Raw genomic sequence first — 14,280 nt, forward strand, 5'->3', positions numbered from 1 at the left:
TTCATGCTGCCACCTCCATCATTATAAATTGGTTTCACTGCTATTTTCCCATTCCCACTCATTTCCCATCACATGCTATTGACAAAACAATCAGATTCTGCCTACCAATTTCATCACAGGTTTGTAGGCACGAAGAAACGTAGGCCCTTGAGAGAGGCCTTAGGTGTACTATGATTAATTTCTTCTCCCTCCTCCCGCTTCCCCTTAGTAACTTCAGGACCTTGCAACCTAACCCCCAGTCCATCCCACCTTGCTTCTTGGGGCCAGATGGCTCCAGAACAGCCAATTGCACCCCCAGCCACTCTGTCTCTTCCTCTTCACAACTCCCCCGCTCTTTGTCTTTCCCAAACTGAACTGTTTCCTTGTCTCTTGATAGAAGCACCATTGCTCCTTTTTAAACATGTTAAGAGTAGAATGCAGGACTGGCAGAGCGATGCAAGTGGTAGAGTAAGTGCTCCCTAGCAAGCATGATGCCCTGAGTTCAAACCCCAGTACTGCAAAAAAATAAATAAATAAAAAGTAGAATGTACTCTTTTGTCTATAAGCAACAGCTCTTTAGAATCATCCTTAAACATGTTAACATTCACTTCACACATATGGTGTCTTGCAGTCTTTTTTAACAGATGTGCAGTATCCACACATAAGAATACCAGAGGAGAAGCAGTGAGCCCTTGATGCAAAAGTCATTCTTCACCTGGTATTATGAGAAGTACACATGGTCTCCAGTTCTGTTCTGAAATAGCAGAGGCTTCAGTCATTCATTCCTTTACCAATCAGTCAAACTTTAGGGGGATTTCTTGTACCTGAGGATACAAATACTAGAAAGACAAAGTCCATGCTCTTGAAGGGCTATTCCATATATGTGTTTGTATATTTATTTATTTATTTATTTATTATAGTGCTGGGGATGGAACCCAGTACTCCACCATTTGAGCTACATCCCCAACCCAGTATGTTTTTATTAAAATAAATCTCCAATTACTCAAAATGCTCAAAGGAGCAGAATCTTTCCATTCTCCATATTTCTCTGTGAACTTTGTCCTCCCTGTCCCCATCTCAGCATATGCTCACTGTCACCTTCTTTTGATGGAGTTTACAGAATGGATGACCAAGGTCCTTGTATCACTAATTTCTTTGGTATTCCCTCTGATAAATTTCCCTCGATCCAGCAGAGCAGAGCGTTTCATCCTGATGAACCTTCAGGTGCCTATTTTCACTTGAAGTTTGAAATATCTTAAGAAGTAGTCATTTTATTTCCCTTAGCTAACCAGCATGGATATATTAAAGCCGAATGGTGAACACATGTATTCATGTCATCACAATGATGGTTTCCTGTTCCATTTGCCCGTGTATATAAGTGCTTAGCAAAGAATTGAACCCTGTGTGGTAGGCATTATTTGCATCTAGTATTTACTAGGATGCAAATAATAATGTGGTTCCGTGTTTACATTTAATGTTTAAAGTGATCTGTTTAAAGACTTGGTCTTTGTACTTTTTGGGTCTAAATATAAAAGGAAAGAGGGGAAAAAAGGCCTAGCGTTAGTTATGTGTAAACTTGAATTTCAAAAAAACTTTATATATTGAAACAAATTTAATATTATTTTATAAGGGAACAAAAAATTAAGTACTCTGACATTAATGATTTAACTGGCTAAAAAGCTCTTTCCGAGGCTGAGTCTCTTTCTTGGTAACCTCATTAGCTTTCTTTACAGACATAGTGTCTATTATAAAGCTCAGGACAGTTTTTAACTGCCTGAGTATATTAGCAAAAATAAGCTCTGGAATCCTGACATGTTCAGAAAATTCTTTTAAAAATTTACTTACATACAATATCCAGGGCTCTGCCCTCTTTTTTTCTTCTTGTTTGTTGTTGTTGTTGTTTTGCTTTAACATAATGTCTCCAAATAAGACCTTTTGCAACAGAATCTTTTTTAGAAAGGGGTATGTCCTTATACAAGCAGCATACTTTTACTTTTCTTAAAAAACCATTTAAGTCAGATGAAGCCAATGATGCACTGGTTATTATTTCTAAATGCCCAAAACAAAAAGTGTTTTTCTTGTAATGAGCTGTTTTCTCAATATTTATGTCTCTTTAAAGGCTGGACTTTCAGATTGGAGACAGACAATCGTTGCACAGTTAATTCCTGTACAGTAAGCTTGCTAGAATGGCAAAATGATCTCATTTTTAAACTAATACCTTAAAATACTCTTCTTATTAGAGTTAGGACTAAGAGGAGAAATTGGTCTCATTATATGGGGAGGAGATGAGTCTCTTACAGGAATGGATTCACTACATACCTAGAACAGCCATTGAAACTCTGAACAATTTCTCATAGTATCAAAGACAAGATCTCAAGTCTCTGTTGTTCTTAACTTAAGCCTTCTTTGCTGTGTTGTTCTCCTTCTAGTTCAGGCACTAAAACAAAATGCCTCTTATTCTCCCTCATGTTTCCATTCTGATACTTCACATTTGGCAGTTTTTTTGACTTAGAATCATGCAACTTAAAAAGTAGGGTGATTGCCTAACTCACATCGTGTGGGCCACCTGCTTTTAGATTTAGGGTTGTTGCTGACTGAGTCCTGACTGGTATTCATCTGTATCTTCTTCTCTCTGCCTTCATGTTTCCTCATTGCTTGATTTTCCCAAAATGGTCCCTAATTGAGGATAGCAAGTCTGACTTTCATTCTGCACATGGAAGCAGGCTTGGATGCTTCCAGCTTTTGGAACATGAATCTGATGCTCATTGTGTGGCTGTGGCAGCTACAGAGTCATGGCCACCTGTCAGGGTGGCGCAGTTCCCACACACACCATGATGTGCCAGTTACACTCGGCAGAGATGCCAGGCAGAGGGTAGTAAAGAGGGCTAGCTTGTACAATGTGTTGCTTTTGCTGAAAGGAGAGCTTCCCACTGGAAGGAGTGCCAAGTCTGAGACGCATGCTTCATTAAATTGGTCACATCTGTTGGCACTTGACGGTGTTAGCACTGACAAGTGTCTTTCTGCTGTATTGCATTTTCTTTCCCTGTGATTCCTTCACTCCATCAGCCTTTGCCTTCATTTGTCTACTGAGTTGAATTATCTTAGGTAATAGAGATGTATACCGAAACAAGGAAAACATTTTCCTAACAAATTGCTATGTAATTACCCTAGAGTGAATGGTTTTCCAAAAGGTGAGAGATATAGCATGGTTACAAACTGTTTTTTTCCCATCTTCTCCTAGGTCACCGTAGCTTAAAATATAGCAGTCTGGATGAAGGTGAGACAGAGAATTCTGGGAAAAGGTGACATCCTAGGTGCTTGTGGAGCCACACACAAGTTAGAATTCTGGCCTGGGGAGATTTTTCTGAGCAAAGATAATCAAAAACACAACTGCAACATCAGCCTCTCAAGATTTACTGTTTTTAACAGTTCCTTCTGAGTTGAAAATTAGTCAGTTTTCTGTATGCTTTTAAATATTCTTAGGTAATTTTCAAAGTATGTCTTTTAGTCTCTTACTAAGGAAAGTTCTTCCAATGTAAGGTGGTTCAAAGGCAAAGTAAAAAATGAAGACTGGGCTGGAAGTGTGGCTCAAGTGGTAGAGTGCCTCCTTTGCAAGCACAAATTCAAACTCCAGTCCCACCAAAAAAAGGAAAATGTGTGTGTGTGTGAAAAGACTTGACTTTTGTCTGTATTTGTTCACATTGAGAAAATTATTGACTTTTTCATATTATTAACATTTCATAACTACATAAGAAACATGGCAATATAAGAAGTCTTCTGATAGGAATGGAAAGAAAGGAAACTATTTGTTGATTCAACAGTTATTTATTGAGCACTTACTATATGCAAGATGGCCTAGTGTTACCTTAGTCACATTGTTGAAATGTTCAAACTTAGACTAACAAAATGGCTTGCCTTTGTTACTTGGTAAAAACATAGCCACAAAACTACAAATTCAATTATGTGATATGTTGGCAGTTGTTAGCATTGGTCACCTTAATAAACTAACTCAAATCTTAATCTGAAGAACATGGGTCAGACTACATGAGGCTGGGCCAGCCCAGAACTCATAACCAGTTCCCCTGGTTAATTTTTATCAGGCCTTTGTTGCACACTCCAGAACTGGAGATGTTTTGCCAACACTGTATAGGTTGGCCTTGGTTTATCATGTGCACACATAGTACATACTAGTTTAAAGGACCCCTTTGACTTACATGATACGGTTTTAAAATGTTAATTAAATTAAGCTTCCCAGTTTAAGCTCTGGAAAACTCAAACATGTATGCGTATGCTTAGTCTTAGGACTCCTGATAAAATACTGGGTCGGTGAATCTGGCACAGATTAGAGGAGAAAAAGTTGGGTTTAAATAAGCAAACTCATTTTATATTTCCCAAGTTTTCAAAGGTAGAGTTGGAATACAAGCACAGCAATGTGCAAATCATTTTATCTGTGAGCTGGGACTCTGATTACATAGTCTAGAGGCACTGCCATGCCATAGAAATGTAACAGGAACCATACATGTAATTTTAAATCTTCTACTTGCCACATTATAAAAAGAAACAAGTGAGATAAATTGCTATAATATATATTACTTAGCTCAATATATCAAAAATATAATTTCTCATGCAATCATTGTAAAAACATGAAATATTTTGCTTTTTTTTTTTCTCAGTAAGTTTTAAGAATCAGGTGTGTAAGTTACATTACAACCCATCTCAGTTAGGACTAGATAAATTTCGAGTGCTCATTAGCTCTAATGACTTCTCTCCTGGACAGTAGGAGGTCTGGTATGAGGTCCTCTGCAGGAGAAGCTGGCACTAGGTCAGTAACTGATCATTGAAATCTTCCCTCTGATCTGAAATGACCACTGTTTTGAGAAGTGATGCCTAATATTTAATGGTCACTGAAACTGAAGAAATCACAAAGAAACAGTGCTTTCATCCATGTTTTTGTCCTGGATGTATTACAGGCAACATTGGAAACCTAAGGGAAGATTAAAGAATAGGATTCTTTCAGAACTGCAATAGAGGATTTAGACTGGAGGGCGTTTAGGATTTGAGAGGTATAGAATAATTAAGGAGAAGATGCAATAAATCCAGAGCTGTGTTTGCCAAGTGTGGTGGCACTTCTGGAGGCATAGGAAGGAGGATTGCAAGCTGAGGCCAGCCAAGGGCAAAAAGCACAACACCCTAGTCAAAAAATAACCTACAGCAAAAAAGGGCTACAGTATGGCTCAAGTGTTAGAGTGCCTGCCTAGCAATCACAGGGCCCTGAATTCAAACCCCAGAACCACTAAAATGGGGTGGGGGTTGTGCTTTTATGTTATTTTTCTGTGTTCCAGTAAGTCGGAGTTAGCCATGCAAGGAGAAAGCCATTTTAAATTCTACACAAGATGAGTGAAGCATGAGCCCATCGTTTTCACATCTGTGTGGTGATTTAACTTTGTATTAACAGGGTGTCTTCAAGAGCAGTTCTTTGGGTGTTTTGATGGGGGAGCTAGAAATTTGTTTCCTCTCAAAGGCACTGGTGCATAGGGGGAAATTAATTCATGTTACAGTTAAGTAAAATATAAGCTATTCTGTTTTTCTAGGAATAAATGTAAAATCATCAAGTGCCTTGCCTTTGAAATGAAGAACTAGGACTATTACATTGGGAAATCATGTTTAGGTAAAAAATACAAAAAAAAATTGTGGGAGTGAGAAAGCTTTTTTGGGGTAGTAATGTTTTTTATTCATAGATGAGAACCTGTGGTAGTTAATGGGCTCATCATTAAGGCTTTCTGTATGGTCTGCTAATATGAGAAAATCTTTAAGTGGTTTGACCCAAACTCAGGAGGAGGGAAGAATAGGATTGCCTAAACCAACCCATTCTCTACTATGTGGCAGAAGGCCTGGGTTTCAGATGCATGGGAGGGGACATTGTAAGCTGTGTTCACTTGAGGTTTTAGCATTTAGACCCCTGTTCTTCACTGCTCAAACTTGTGGTGCATTTTCCCCAAATCATCTCCTAACAAGAATTAATCAATATGTTAGCTTTAGGGTTATTTTGACCAGTTTTGTTTTTTTTTAAAGCTTTGGGGCCTGTCCACATTTGCCTGCTAGTGAGTGCCAGCAAATACCCAAATAATAAATCTCATAAACAAGTAATTGCTTAAATCAAAGTCACAATGTAATGGATTTTTTAAAAATAGTTTGGTTGTTATGTTATGCTGGATTGTGCTCTTTTGGTATTATACACACATATATCACAAGTAGTTTTTGCTAAACATTCTTTGATTGAACTAAATATACTGACATATAGTGGTTTTTAGTAGAGAGAACTTGACTTCTTGACCTTGTGCCGCATGAAAAACTTGGAACTGAGACAGGAAATTTGGAGGGTCAGACTTGGGTCAGTATAAGGAAGAATATTCCTAATGACCCACAGTTTAAAAATGAAATGGACTGCTTTTATGAGACGTTCTTCCCCATTGCTGAAGTTACTCAAGTCAAGGCCAGGTGGCCCCCTGCTGGAAGGATCCTGGAAAGGATTCTGCTTCACCCATGAACACATGTTGCCCTTCCAGAGAGTCAGGTGCTGCTGCTGATTTGATCAGCCCAATTTTCGATTCCTCCTTCAAGCCAGGCCTGGTGCCAGCAATATAGCCGTGTGCAAGCTTACTATGAGAGTGATGCTCTCAGCCGCTGGGAGCATCAGAATGGTCCCCAAAGCTTGTTGAAAGGACAAATGACCAGTTGCGATCCTCAGAGTTCCTGACTTTGCAGGGCTAGGTGGGACCTGAATGTCTGTTTCTACCAAGATCTGGATGTGGGTCCTTGAGCCACCACTGTAAGTAAAACTGGTTTAGGGTGAGGTTCTCAACTGGGCTGATTCCTGCGCCAGAGTCAGTCTGTTATGTCTGTGACACAACTCAGGGGAAGGATGCTATTAGCCTTTAATGGGCGAAGTGAGAAATGCTGAGCTATGAGGCAGGAGATGGCCTCTACAACAAAGAATCAACCAGCCCAAATGTTAGAGGTGTGGTATTGAGAAACTCATGGGAAGAATGACCGAAAATCAAGTGTTAATAAACTGAAGACTATCATGTTGGATTGTGATAAGGGCAGTTTAGAGGCTGTGACTTGTCCTATTTTAATCTAGGGGATCAGTTAGGAGCACCTGCTCACAGGGGCAATCAGACATGCAGTAGGCCCATTTGCTGTTCTCACTGGAGTAAAGCAAGTGAATTCAGAAGGGAGACTGCCTGGCAGTGCAGGGGCATAGTTTCACAACCTGAGTGGCATTTGACAGCTTTATGAGATGGGTAGGCTTTTGCCAAAGGCATTCTAGCTTGAGGGAAGGGAGTATGCAAAGCAGAATGAGATGTGTTGAGTTTGCCAGTGTGCCTGGAATGGAATATAGACCTGTGGAAAATGGAGAGGTGCCCAGTGGTCACTGTAGCAAGGCCACTAATGAAAGCCATTCTCAGAATGGGAAACCTTAGCCTGAAGGCAACAGCAGATGTTAGTCCTGTCACATTTTGTTGTGTGTCCAGAGGGTTCAGCTGGGTACATACAGACTTCATCATTCTGACAGAAGTCTCATCGCATGTGTAGAGGGCATGAGGCTAAGAGGACCTCCCACCCAAGCCAGGCCCAACTGGCTGTTGGCAGGATGTGAAAGCCTTCACAGACTTTTATATGGTCTGAAGGCCATGCATATATACATACACATACTTGTTAGCTCCCCCAAACAAGCAGTTTAATGAAAATCAGGGTGTACCTTGTACACTGCACGATAGCCTGGCACATTTTGTGACAAGGTGATTCATCAGCTACCTCCTTGACTGTTGCATCAAAGTCCTATTTAGAGGGCATTATCCAGGCAGAAGTGCAGAAATGCACACTGACCCACCAAGGAGTCTTGTCTGAGGACCAAACTGGTTTCAAATTGTGGCTGTTGAGTGCATGCTTGGAATTTTAGTTCCTGATGTTAACAAGACAGAACAAATTGCTTGACTTTTGCATTGATCTCTTATTGGCAGGTAACAAGGAGGGAGCACATTCTTCTACCTTCTGGGTGCTGCTGAGTATCTTTCTGGGAGCAGTGGCCATGCTGTGCAAAGAACAAGGGATTACCGTGCTGGTAAGGGCTAACTCCGGGAGGGCCTGCACTTTGTACACATCCGTTCTACTCTTCTGTAAAGACATCCTGAGCCAGCCTGCCTCTGTGACCTCCTCTGTTTCTGCATCCCATTGCCAGCCTGAAGTCAGAGACCAGTAGTTTGCACTGTCACATTTCTGGCATTTCAGGTGGGAAATTGACTAATGCTGTTGACCATCTTTAGCAGCTTGTAGAAAGCAGTGCATGGGAAGTTCTTACAGAGCCCTGATTCATCTTCTTGGAGAAGTCCTGTAGAACAAGGAAAGAGTGGTTGGATTTCCTGACCCACTCATGTATGTCAGCAATCCTAGATGTAACAGAAGACTAGCTCCAGAAGTGCATTTGGTCCTGGGTTTAGCAAGAGTAGGGTGTAGTTTGAAAATGAAGAAATGGTAGATCTGCCCATCACTGAAGTCCTCCAAACACTCACATCCTTGACTGTTCTCCAGTTTCCACCCTAGGGTGAGGCTTCAAAGCTAGAATCCAAGTGCTCCATGTTCATGATTTGAAATGGAATTACAAGAGTACTAGTCTAGAAAAGCAGCACATGTGACAATGCTAATGTGTCAAGTGAGACTTCATTCTCAAAGGGCTCTTTCTAAGCCACATGTGTCTCATCCTCATGTATTTTTACCTCTGAGCCTTGAAGTCTCTTCATATATCGTATAGAAAATGTATCATCTTGGATGTTTTTAAACTTTAGAGTACATCTTATTTAGGAAATGCAAGCAAAACCCAGATGCGAAACTTCTTTTAACCAGAGGTAAAACTTCAGTCTGTTTTCATTTTCAATTCTATTCCAGTCTTTAAAGCCAGACTACCCAAAAGTATTTACCGTTATTGTATTGAAGTGTATTCTACATATTGTGAAATGCACAGGTGTAAAGGTACAACTTCCAGTTTGAACAAACATATACACTTGTGAAACCATCACCCCAACCAAGATATGCAATGTTTGTCTCCCAGAAGCAACCTAACAGCATTCTTAAAAATGAGAAAAATAAAAAATCATTAAATAAGAACAATTTTAAAACATTTCACACTGTCTTTAATATTGTGATAAGACCAGTTATTTCATCAGTTGATCCTAGGGCTTCAATTAGTGCTTCAGTCATTTAATTAAATAGATCATTTGCTAAAAGTTCCTGTGTAAGAAAATACATTTTACCCACTTTGAGGAGCATTTCATTCTTCCTGTCTTTACTCTGATTCCTCCTTGTCCCTCACCAGCCACCTCCTCACAACAGCTAAAATGATCTTCTCAAAACTTAAATTGTGCTTAAATTGCACTTTCCTCTTAAAAACCCTCCTCCCAGGGCTATGTTTAGTAGAAAACACAGGTCCTTAAAATTCCACGAGCCTTGCACCTCTGCCTGGTACTGGACTGTTTCTGCTTCATGACCTCTGTCTGGGATGTTCCTCTGCTTGCCTTTCCCCCACTGTCCTTCCTTTCCTCAGGCACAGTGTTGGTTATCTCCTCAGAAAGGCCTTCATGGCCCTATCCTGTCTACACTGTCATTGAATAGGAAAGAATGGACATTAAATGATAGATGCCTCAGATAGATGCCAAGAGTTACAAGGTGTTTAGTGTGTGTTAAGTTACACTCAGCTTCCACTGGGGCTCCCAAAGTGTGTAGGTGCATTCTAGGTCTGACCTGAATAGAGGCTGGGGTTGCAATTCACCTTCCTTCCCCTCCAGTCTAGCCAGTTTTGGGCTTTACAATATAAGAGGAAAATTTAGAAATTAAGGGTATGAGCAGAGATAAAGAAGTAGAAAACAAAAATGTGGGATTTGAAAAACCATGTAAGAATAGTTTGAGAAAGAGAAAGCAGTCAGCTATTGGAGGGTTGACAAGGCAAGGCAAGATTAGTGATTTTATCAAGCTTTACCTGTAAAGGTTAAGGTTAGCTAGAAAGGAAATGGCAAAGACAGACTTACTGTAGAAAGATACTTGAATCTCTTGAGTTACTTGTATTTAAAGTTTACTCTAAACCAGTGTTTCTTAACCTTGGCACTATTGACATTTTAAACCAGATAATTCAGTGTAGGGGCTGGGGGGACTGTCCTGTGCCTTGTAGAATGTTTTGTACCATCCCTGGCCTCTACCTACTAGCTGCCAATAGAACTGCCTCAGCTGTCCTAAAATGCATCTGGACATTGCCAGATGTCCCCGAGGGCAGTGTCATACTGTTGAGTACCATTGCTCTAAACCTTGACACTAATGTAAGGATGGTTTGAGGACCAATAGTGTCAGTAACTCCTGAGAGCTTGTTAGGAATTCAGGACCTGGTCCCATCCCAGGCCTGCTGAGTCTGAATCCTAACTTTACCAGGTTGGCAGGCCACTCCTGTGTGTATTACCATTTTAAAGGTATTAAAGATTAGGTTGAATTTACATAACTAAAGTGTGAACATTTTGATGATACCTTTCAGTGGGACAAAGGAAGGAGTGCCAGCCTTGTGTTTCACTTAGTCCTGGTGATCACATGACTCTCCATCACCTCTTGGTGACTGCCTCATAGATCCCAGGCAGAAAAACAAACAGCATGAGAAGACAGCAGCAACTAAACAGGGAGCTCCTGCTTCCTAGAAAATGGCTTACAATCTTCTGTGACCCACGATGATCATGCATCACATGAAAGGAAAAGTCAGGATTCTTTGAAATGTGTAACCGGCACTGGCCCATGTATTGGATAATTAATAGCCCTCAGCGTTTATGGGAGAGGGTTAAGTCGGGATGTCATCCTTGCTCTGAAAACCACAAATTACCACTGACTTCTGATGAATTTTGATCTTCTCTGCCACAAAGCCCCATATTAAAAAGACCCAACTCATGTCAGGGCAGCTTTAACCATATACACTGGTATATTCAGACCCCTTTATCCAGATCAAGCCAGGAGTTCTGCTAGATGATGCCACCTGGCACAGCCACATTTGTAGAAAGTCCATGGCAGGGTAGAGAGTAGATGCAAGGCTCATTTCTCCTTCAGCCTACAACTACAGGTTTAGGACTGAAACCAATGGAAACCGTTAGCATAGGTGGACCCATAATAGCTCCCAAGAGCTTCACATAAATTAATTATTTGTTTTTCTGTCTAACAGTCTTGGGCAGAGGTGGCTGTCCTCCATATAGCAGGACCAGGCTGGTCAAGGCCTTGCCATCATCAGTGTGTAGTTTCCAACGTTGCTTTTAGTATCTCCATCCCAGCCAATTGGAAAAGGAAACCAAGAGGAGAGGAGACCAGCTGTTAAACCAAACTTCCTAAATGAAAGATTTCCCCATATTCCTCAGGCTAAACTCAGCCACTTGACCTTACCAAACTATAGAGGAGGCTGGGAGATATAATCCAGGTATATCTAGGGATAAGAGAACACTGGCTGACAAAAAGGACTGCCTGAGAGATCGCCACAGCTCTTTCAGACATTCAGATGTGTGTCTGCCCCTACTCAGCATGCCCAAATCAGCCAGTACTCAAGGTTTACTTGTGTGGCTTTGTTTGCCTTTATCCTCTTAGGCATAATTACTGCCCAGGTAACTCACCACTCTGTTACATGAACTAAAGGACTATGATGGTTATGAAAAGAAAACAAAGGGCAGGGGGAGGAGCAGGAACTCTTGAAAACTTCTCTTGGGAGCCCCAGATTTCTAGCTTATGTGACCATGAAATCATTACTAACAGGGCTTTATAAGATAATACATTACCTTTAGCTAATTTCATGCAAAAATAATGTTCTTTTTAAGTGCCGAAGGCTTCTTCTATGATCATCTGATCCTTTGCATCTGACTATAATTGCTACCTAATCAGAACCAGACTCCCCCATGACTGTTTATGTGTTTTGCTTCTTTAGGGTTTGAATGCTATGTTTGATGTCTTGGTGATAGGCAAATTCAGCATGCTGGAAGTCATCCAGAAGGTGCTACGTAAGGACAAGTCATTAGAGGTAAGTTACATACTTTTGTCTCCAGCCCAGACATGGAAACTGTCAAGTACCAGCTAATATAAAATGCCATTTTCCAAGTGTTTCTCATTGTTTTTGATTCTAAAATAGATAACCTTTTAATGCACAGTGTGAAAGTCATCCAAGCAGAATTGTTGTACATTGCTGTCTTGGCCACACTTGTATTTGAAAATCTGCAGCAATTGGGGGGCTTTGCGGTGTCCTTTCAGAGTACTGGCATGCTCAGGAATGGGGGCCTCCTCTTCAGAATGACCCTCCTCACTTGCGGAGGGGCCAGCATGCTCTACGTACGCTGGAAAATCATGGGTACGGGCCCGCCGGCCTTTACTGAGGTGGACAACCCAGCTTCCTTTGCAGACAGCATGCTGGTTAGGGTGAGTACTGAGTCTGCTGCCTGTTTGGTTTATTTTCTTTCCTCACTAAATTCCCAGATCCTCATCCTTCCTCATCTCAATCCCCACCACACTCACAAAATCCCTAATAAATGGGCACCAAAGGTATTCTAGGATGAAGCCAACTTTTTATTAGAGCACTAAGAGGTTGTGTGTAAACCCTTGTACAGTTATCTCTTGGTATTGGTGGGGAGTTGGTTCTTCGAACCCCCATGGATACCAAAGACCAGGAATGCTCAAGCCCCTTACATAAGATGGTAGAGTGTATGTGTATCACCTATGCACCTCTTTCCTGTATACTTTAAATCATTTCTGTGCTAATATTATTATATATAACACCTAATATGTTGATGCATCTCTTCATTCACATGGATTCAATGAAGTACTCAGTGCACAGCAAATTCAAGTTTTACTTTCTAGAATTGTTTTTCCCAAATATTTTCAGTCCATGTTAGATTGAATCCATGGATGCAGAACCTGCAGGTACAGAGAACCAACTGTATTTCCTTTCTAATTAAAGTGAAGCAAGGTGGTCCCTTCTACCATCTGGTTCCTTGTCAATCTTGTTAAAGTGCCCCTGATCCCATTATTTATTGGAGAGAAAATTGGTGTGGCTGTGTTAACACAAAATATAACAACATTGCTGGTATCTTTTAAGAGTCTAACAGTCTAAATTAAGATTCTTTATTCTTTTAGGTGTGTCCTTTTCTAAAGACAAGGATATTAAGCCACATATTCTTGGCTGTATACTCCTTAGAAAGAAATCAAGAGGACAACCAGGGACAGAACCCTTTCTGATGTTATTTGGCACCTAGGTGACCTCTGAGGCCTCAGATTCCCCAGGTCATGAGTTTTAGGCATTTCCAAGTAAATGGGGTTATAGCTTGGCCAGAAATATGACGAATGTATTGCCTGGTCTGGTAGCTTGACTGTATTTTTAAATATATTAAGATCTGAATGCATTTAATAAATTATAGGCTACAATCTCTTGCCTAGAATACAAATGGGCAACATTTTATTTTTATACAACTACTCTCCTTGAACAGAAGCCTATGAATGTCTCAAAAGTGAAGTTAGGGTATATACATGTTCTTTCAAGTTCAGTATCAAGTAAGTGTTTGTTTTCCTTTTGACTGACAGGCCATAAACTATAATTACTACTATTCATTGAATGCTTGGCTGCTGCTGTGTCCCTGGTGGCTGTGTTTTGATTGGTCAATGGGCTGCATCCCCCTCATTAAGTCAGTTGGTGACTGGCGGGTAATTGCTCTAGCAGCACTCTGGCTCTGCCTAATTGGCCTAATATTCCAAGCCCTGTGCTCTGAAGACAGCCGCAAGAGAAGGTAAGAGGCAGGGAAGAATTTTAACTTCTGCCCTGGGTCAAGGCTGAAGCATTTTGCTAAATCCAGCACTGATCACTTTAACGATTTTGTGGACAGGATGTCTGAGGACATTTGTTCCAAATACATATTAATGGTGAGGATGAGCTCCTTCTACTAGGAGTCCACCGGCTACCTTCACCTAGTGGGGAGGGACTTTGGAGGAGGGGTGAGGATGACTGCTTTGTGTCCCCGCCCCTTTCTCAGAGAAGTAGCACTTGGAGATCCTTTTCGCTGTAGGTGGTGAAGAGTAATTCATGGTAAGAAAGAAAGTGTAATTGATGTGTGTTGTGCCTATTATTTCACAATTCTCCTTCAAAAAAATCCCTGGTAAATGCTAGGGTAATTCCTTTTGTTGTTGTTGGGTACAAAATAAGCAGCTGCCCCAAAGAGATTATTCTTTTTCAACAGAAGAAAAAAAAAAAGA

General features: G+C 40.8%; 1 protein-coding gene across 6 annotated transcripts in view; it reads left to right on the forward strand.

Moving 5' to 3' along the window:
* Positions 1-14,280, forward strand: part of Tmtc4 (transmembrane O-mannosyltransferase targeting cadherins 4) — a 62,638-nt gene that overhangs the window by 18,345 nt on the left and 30,013 nt on the right. For all 6 annotated transcript variants that reach the window (XR_012436157.1, XM_074043040.1, XM_020160886.2 and 3 more), the window contains 4 exons: positions 8,004-8,104; positions 11,972-12,064; positions 12,292-12,456; positions 13,615-13,817. Coding sequence is in view for 5 of the 6 variants with exons in the window: in XM_074043040.1 (XP_073899141.1) it covers positions 8,004-8,104; positions 11,972-12,064; positions 12,292-12,456; positions 13,615-13,817 (562 nt within the window). In the remaining variant the exon portion in view is untranslated. The remainder of the gene's footprint in view (positions 1-8,003; positions 8,105-11,971; positions 12,065-12,291; positions 12,457-13,614; positions 13,818-14,280) is intronic.

This window comes from Castor canadensis, chromosome 10 (assembly GCF_047511655.1).
Source record: "Castor canadensis chromosome 10, mCasCan1.hap1v2, whole genome shotgun sequence".
In the NCBI taxonomy this organism is placed as follows: domain Eukaryota; kingdom Metazoa; phylum Chordata; class Mammalia; order Rodentia; family Castoridae; genus Castor; species Castor canadensis.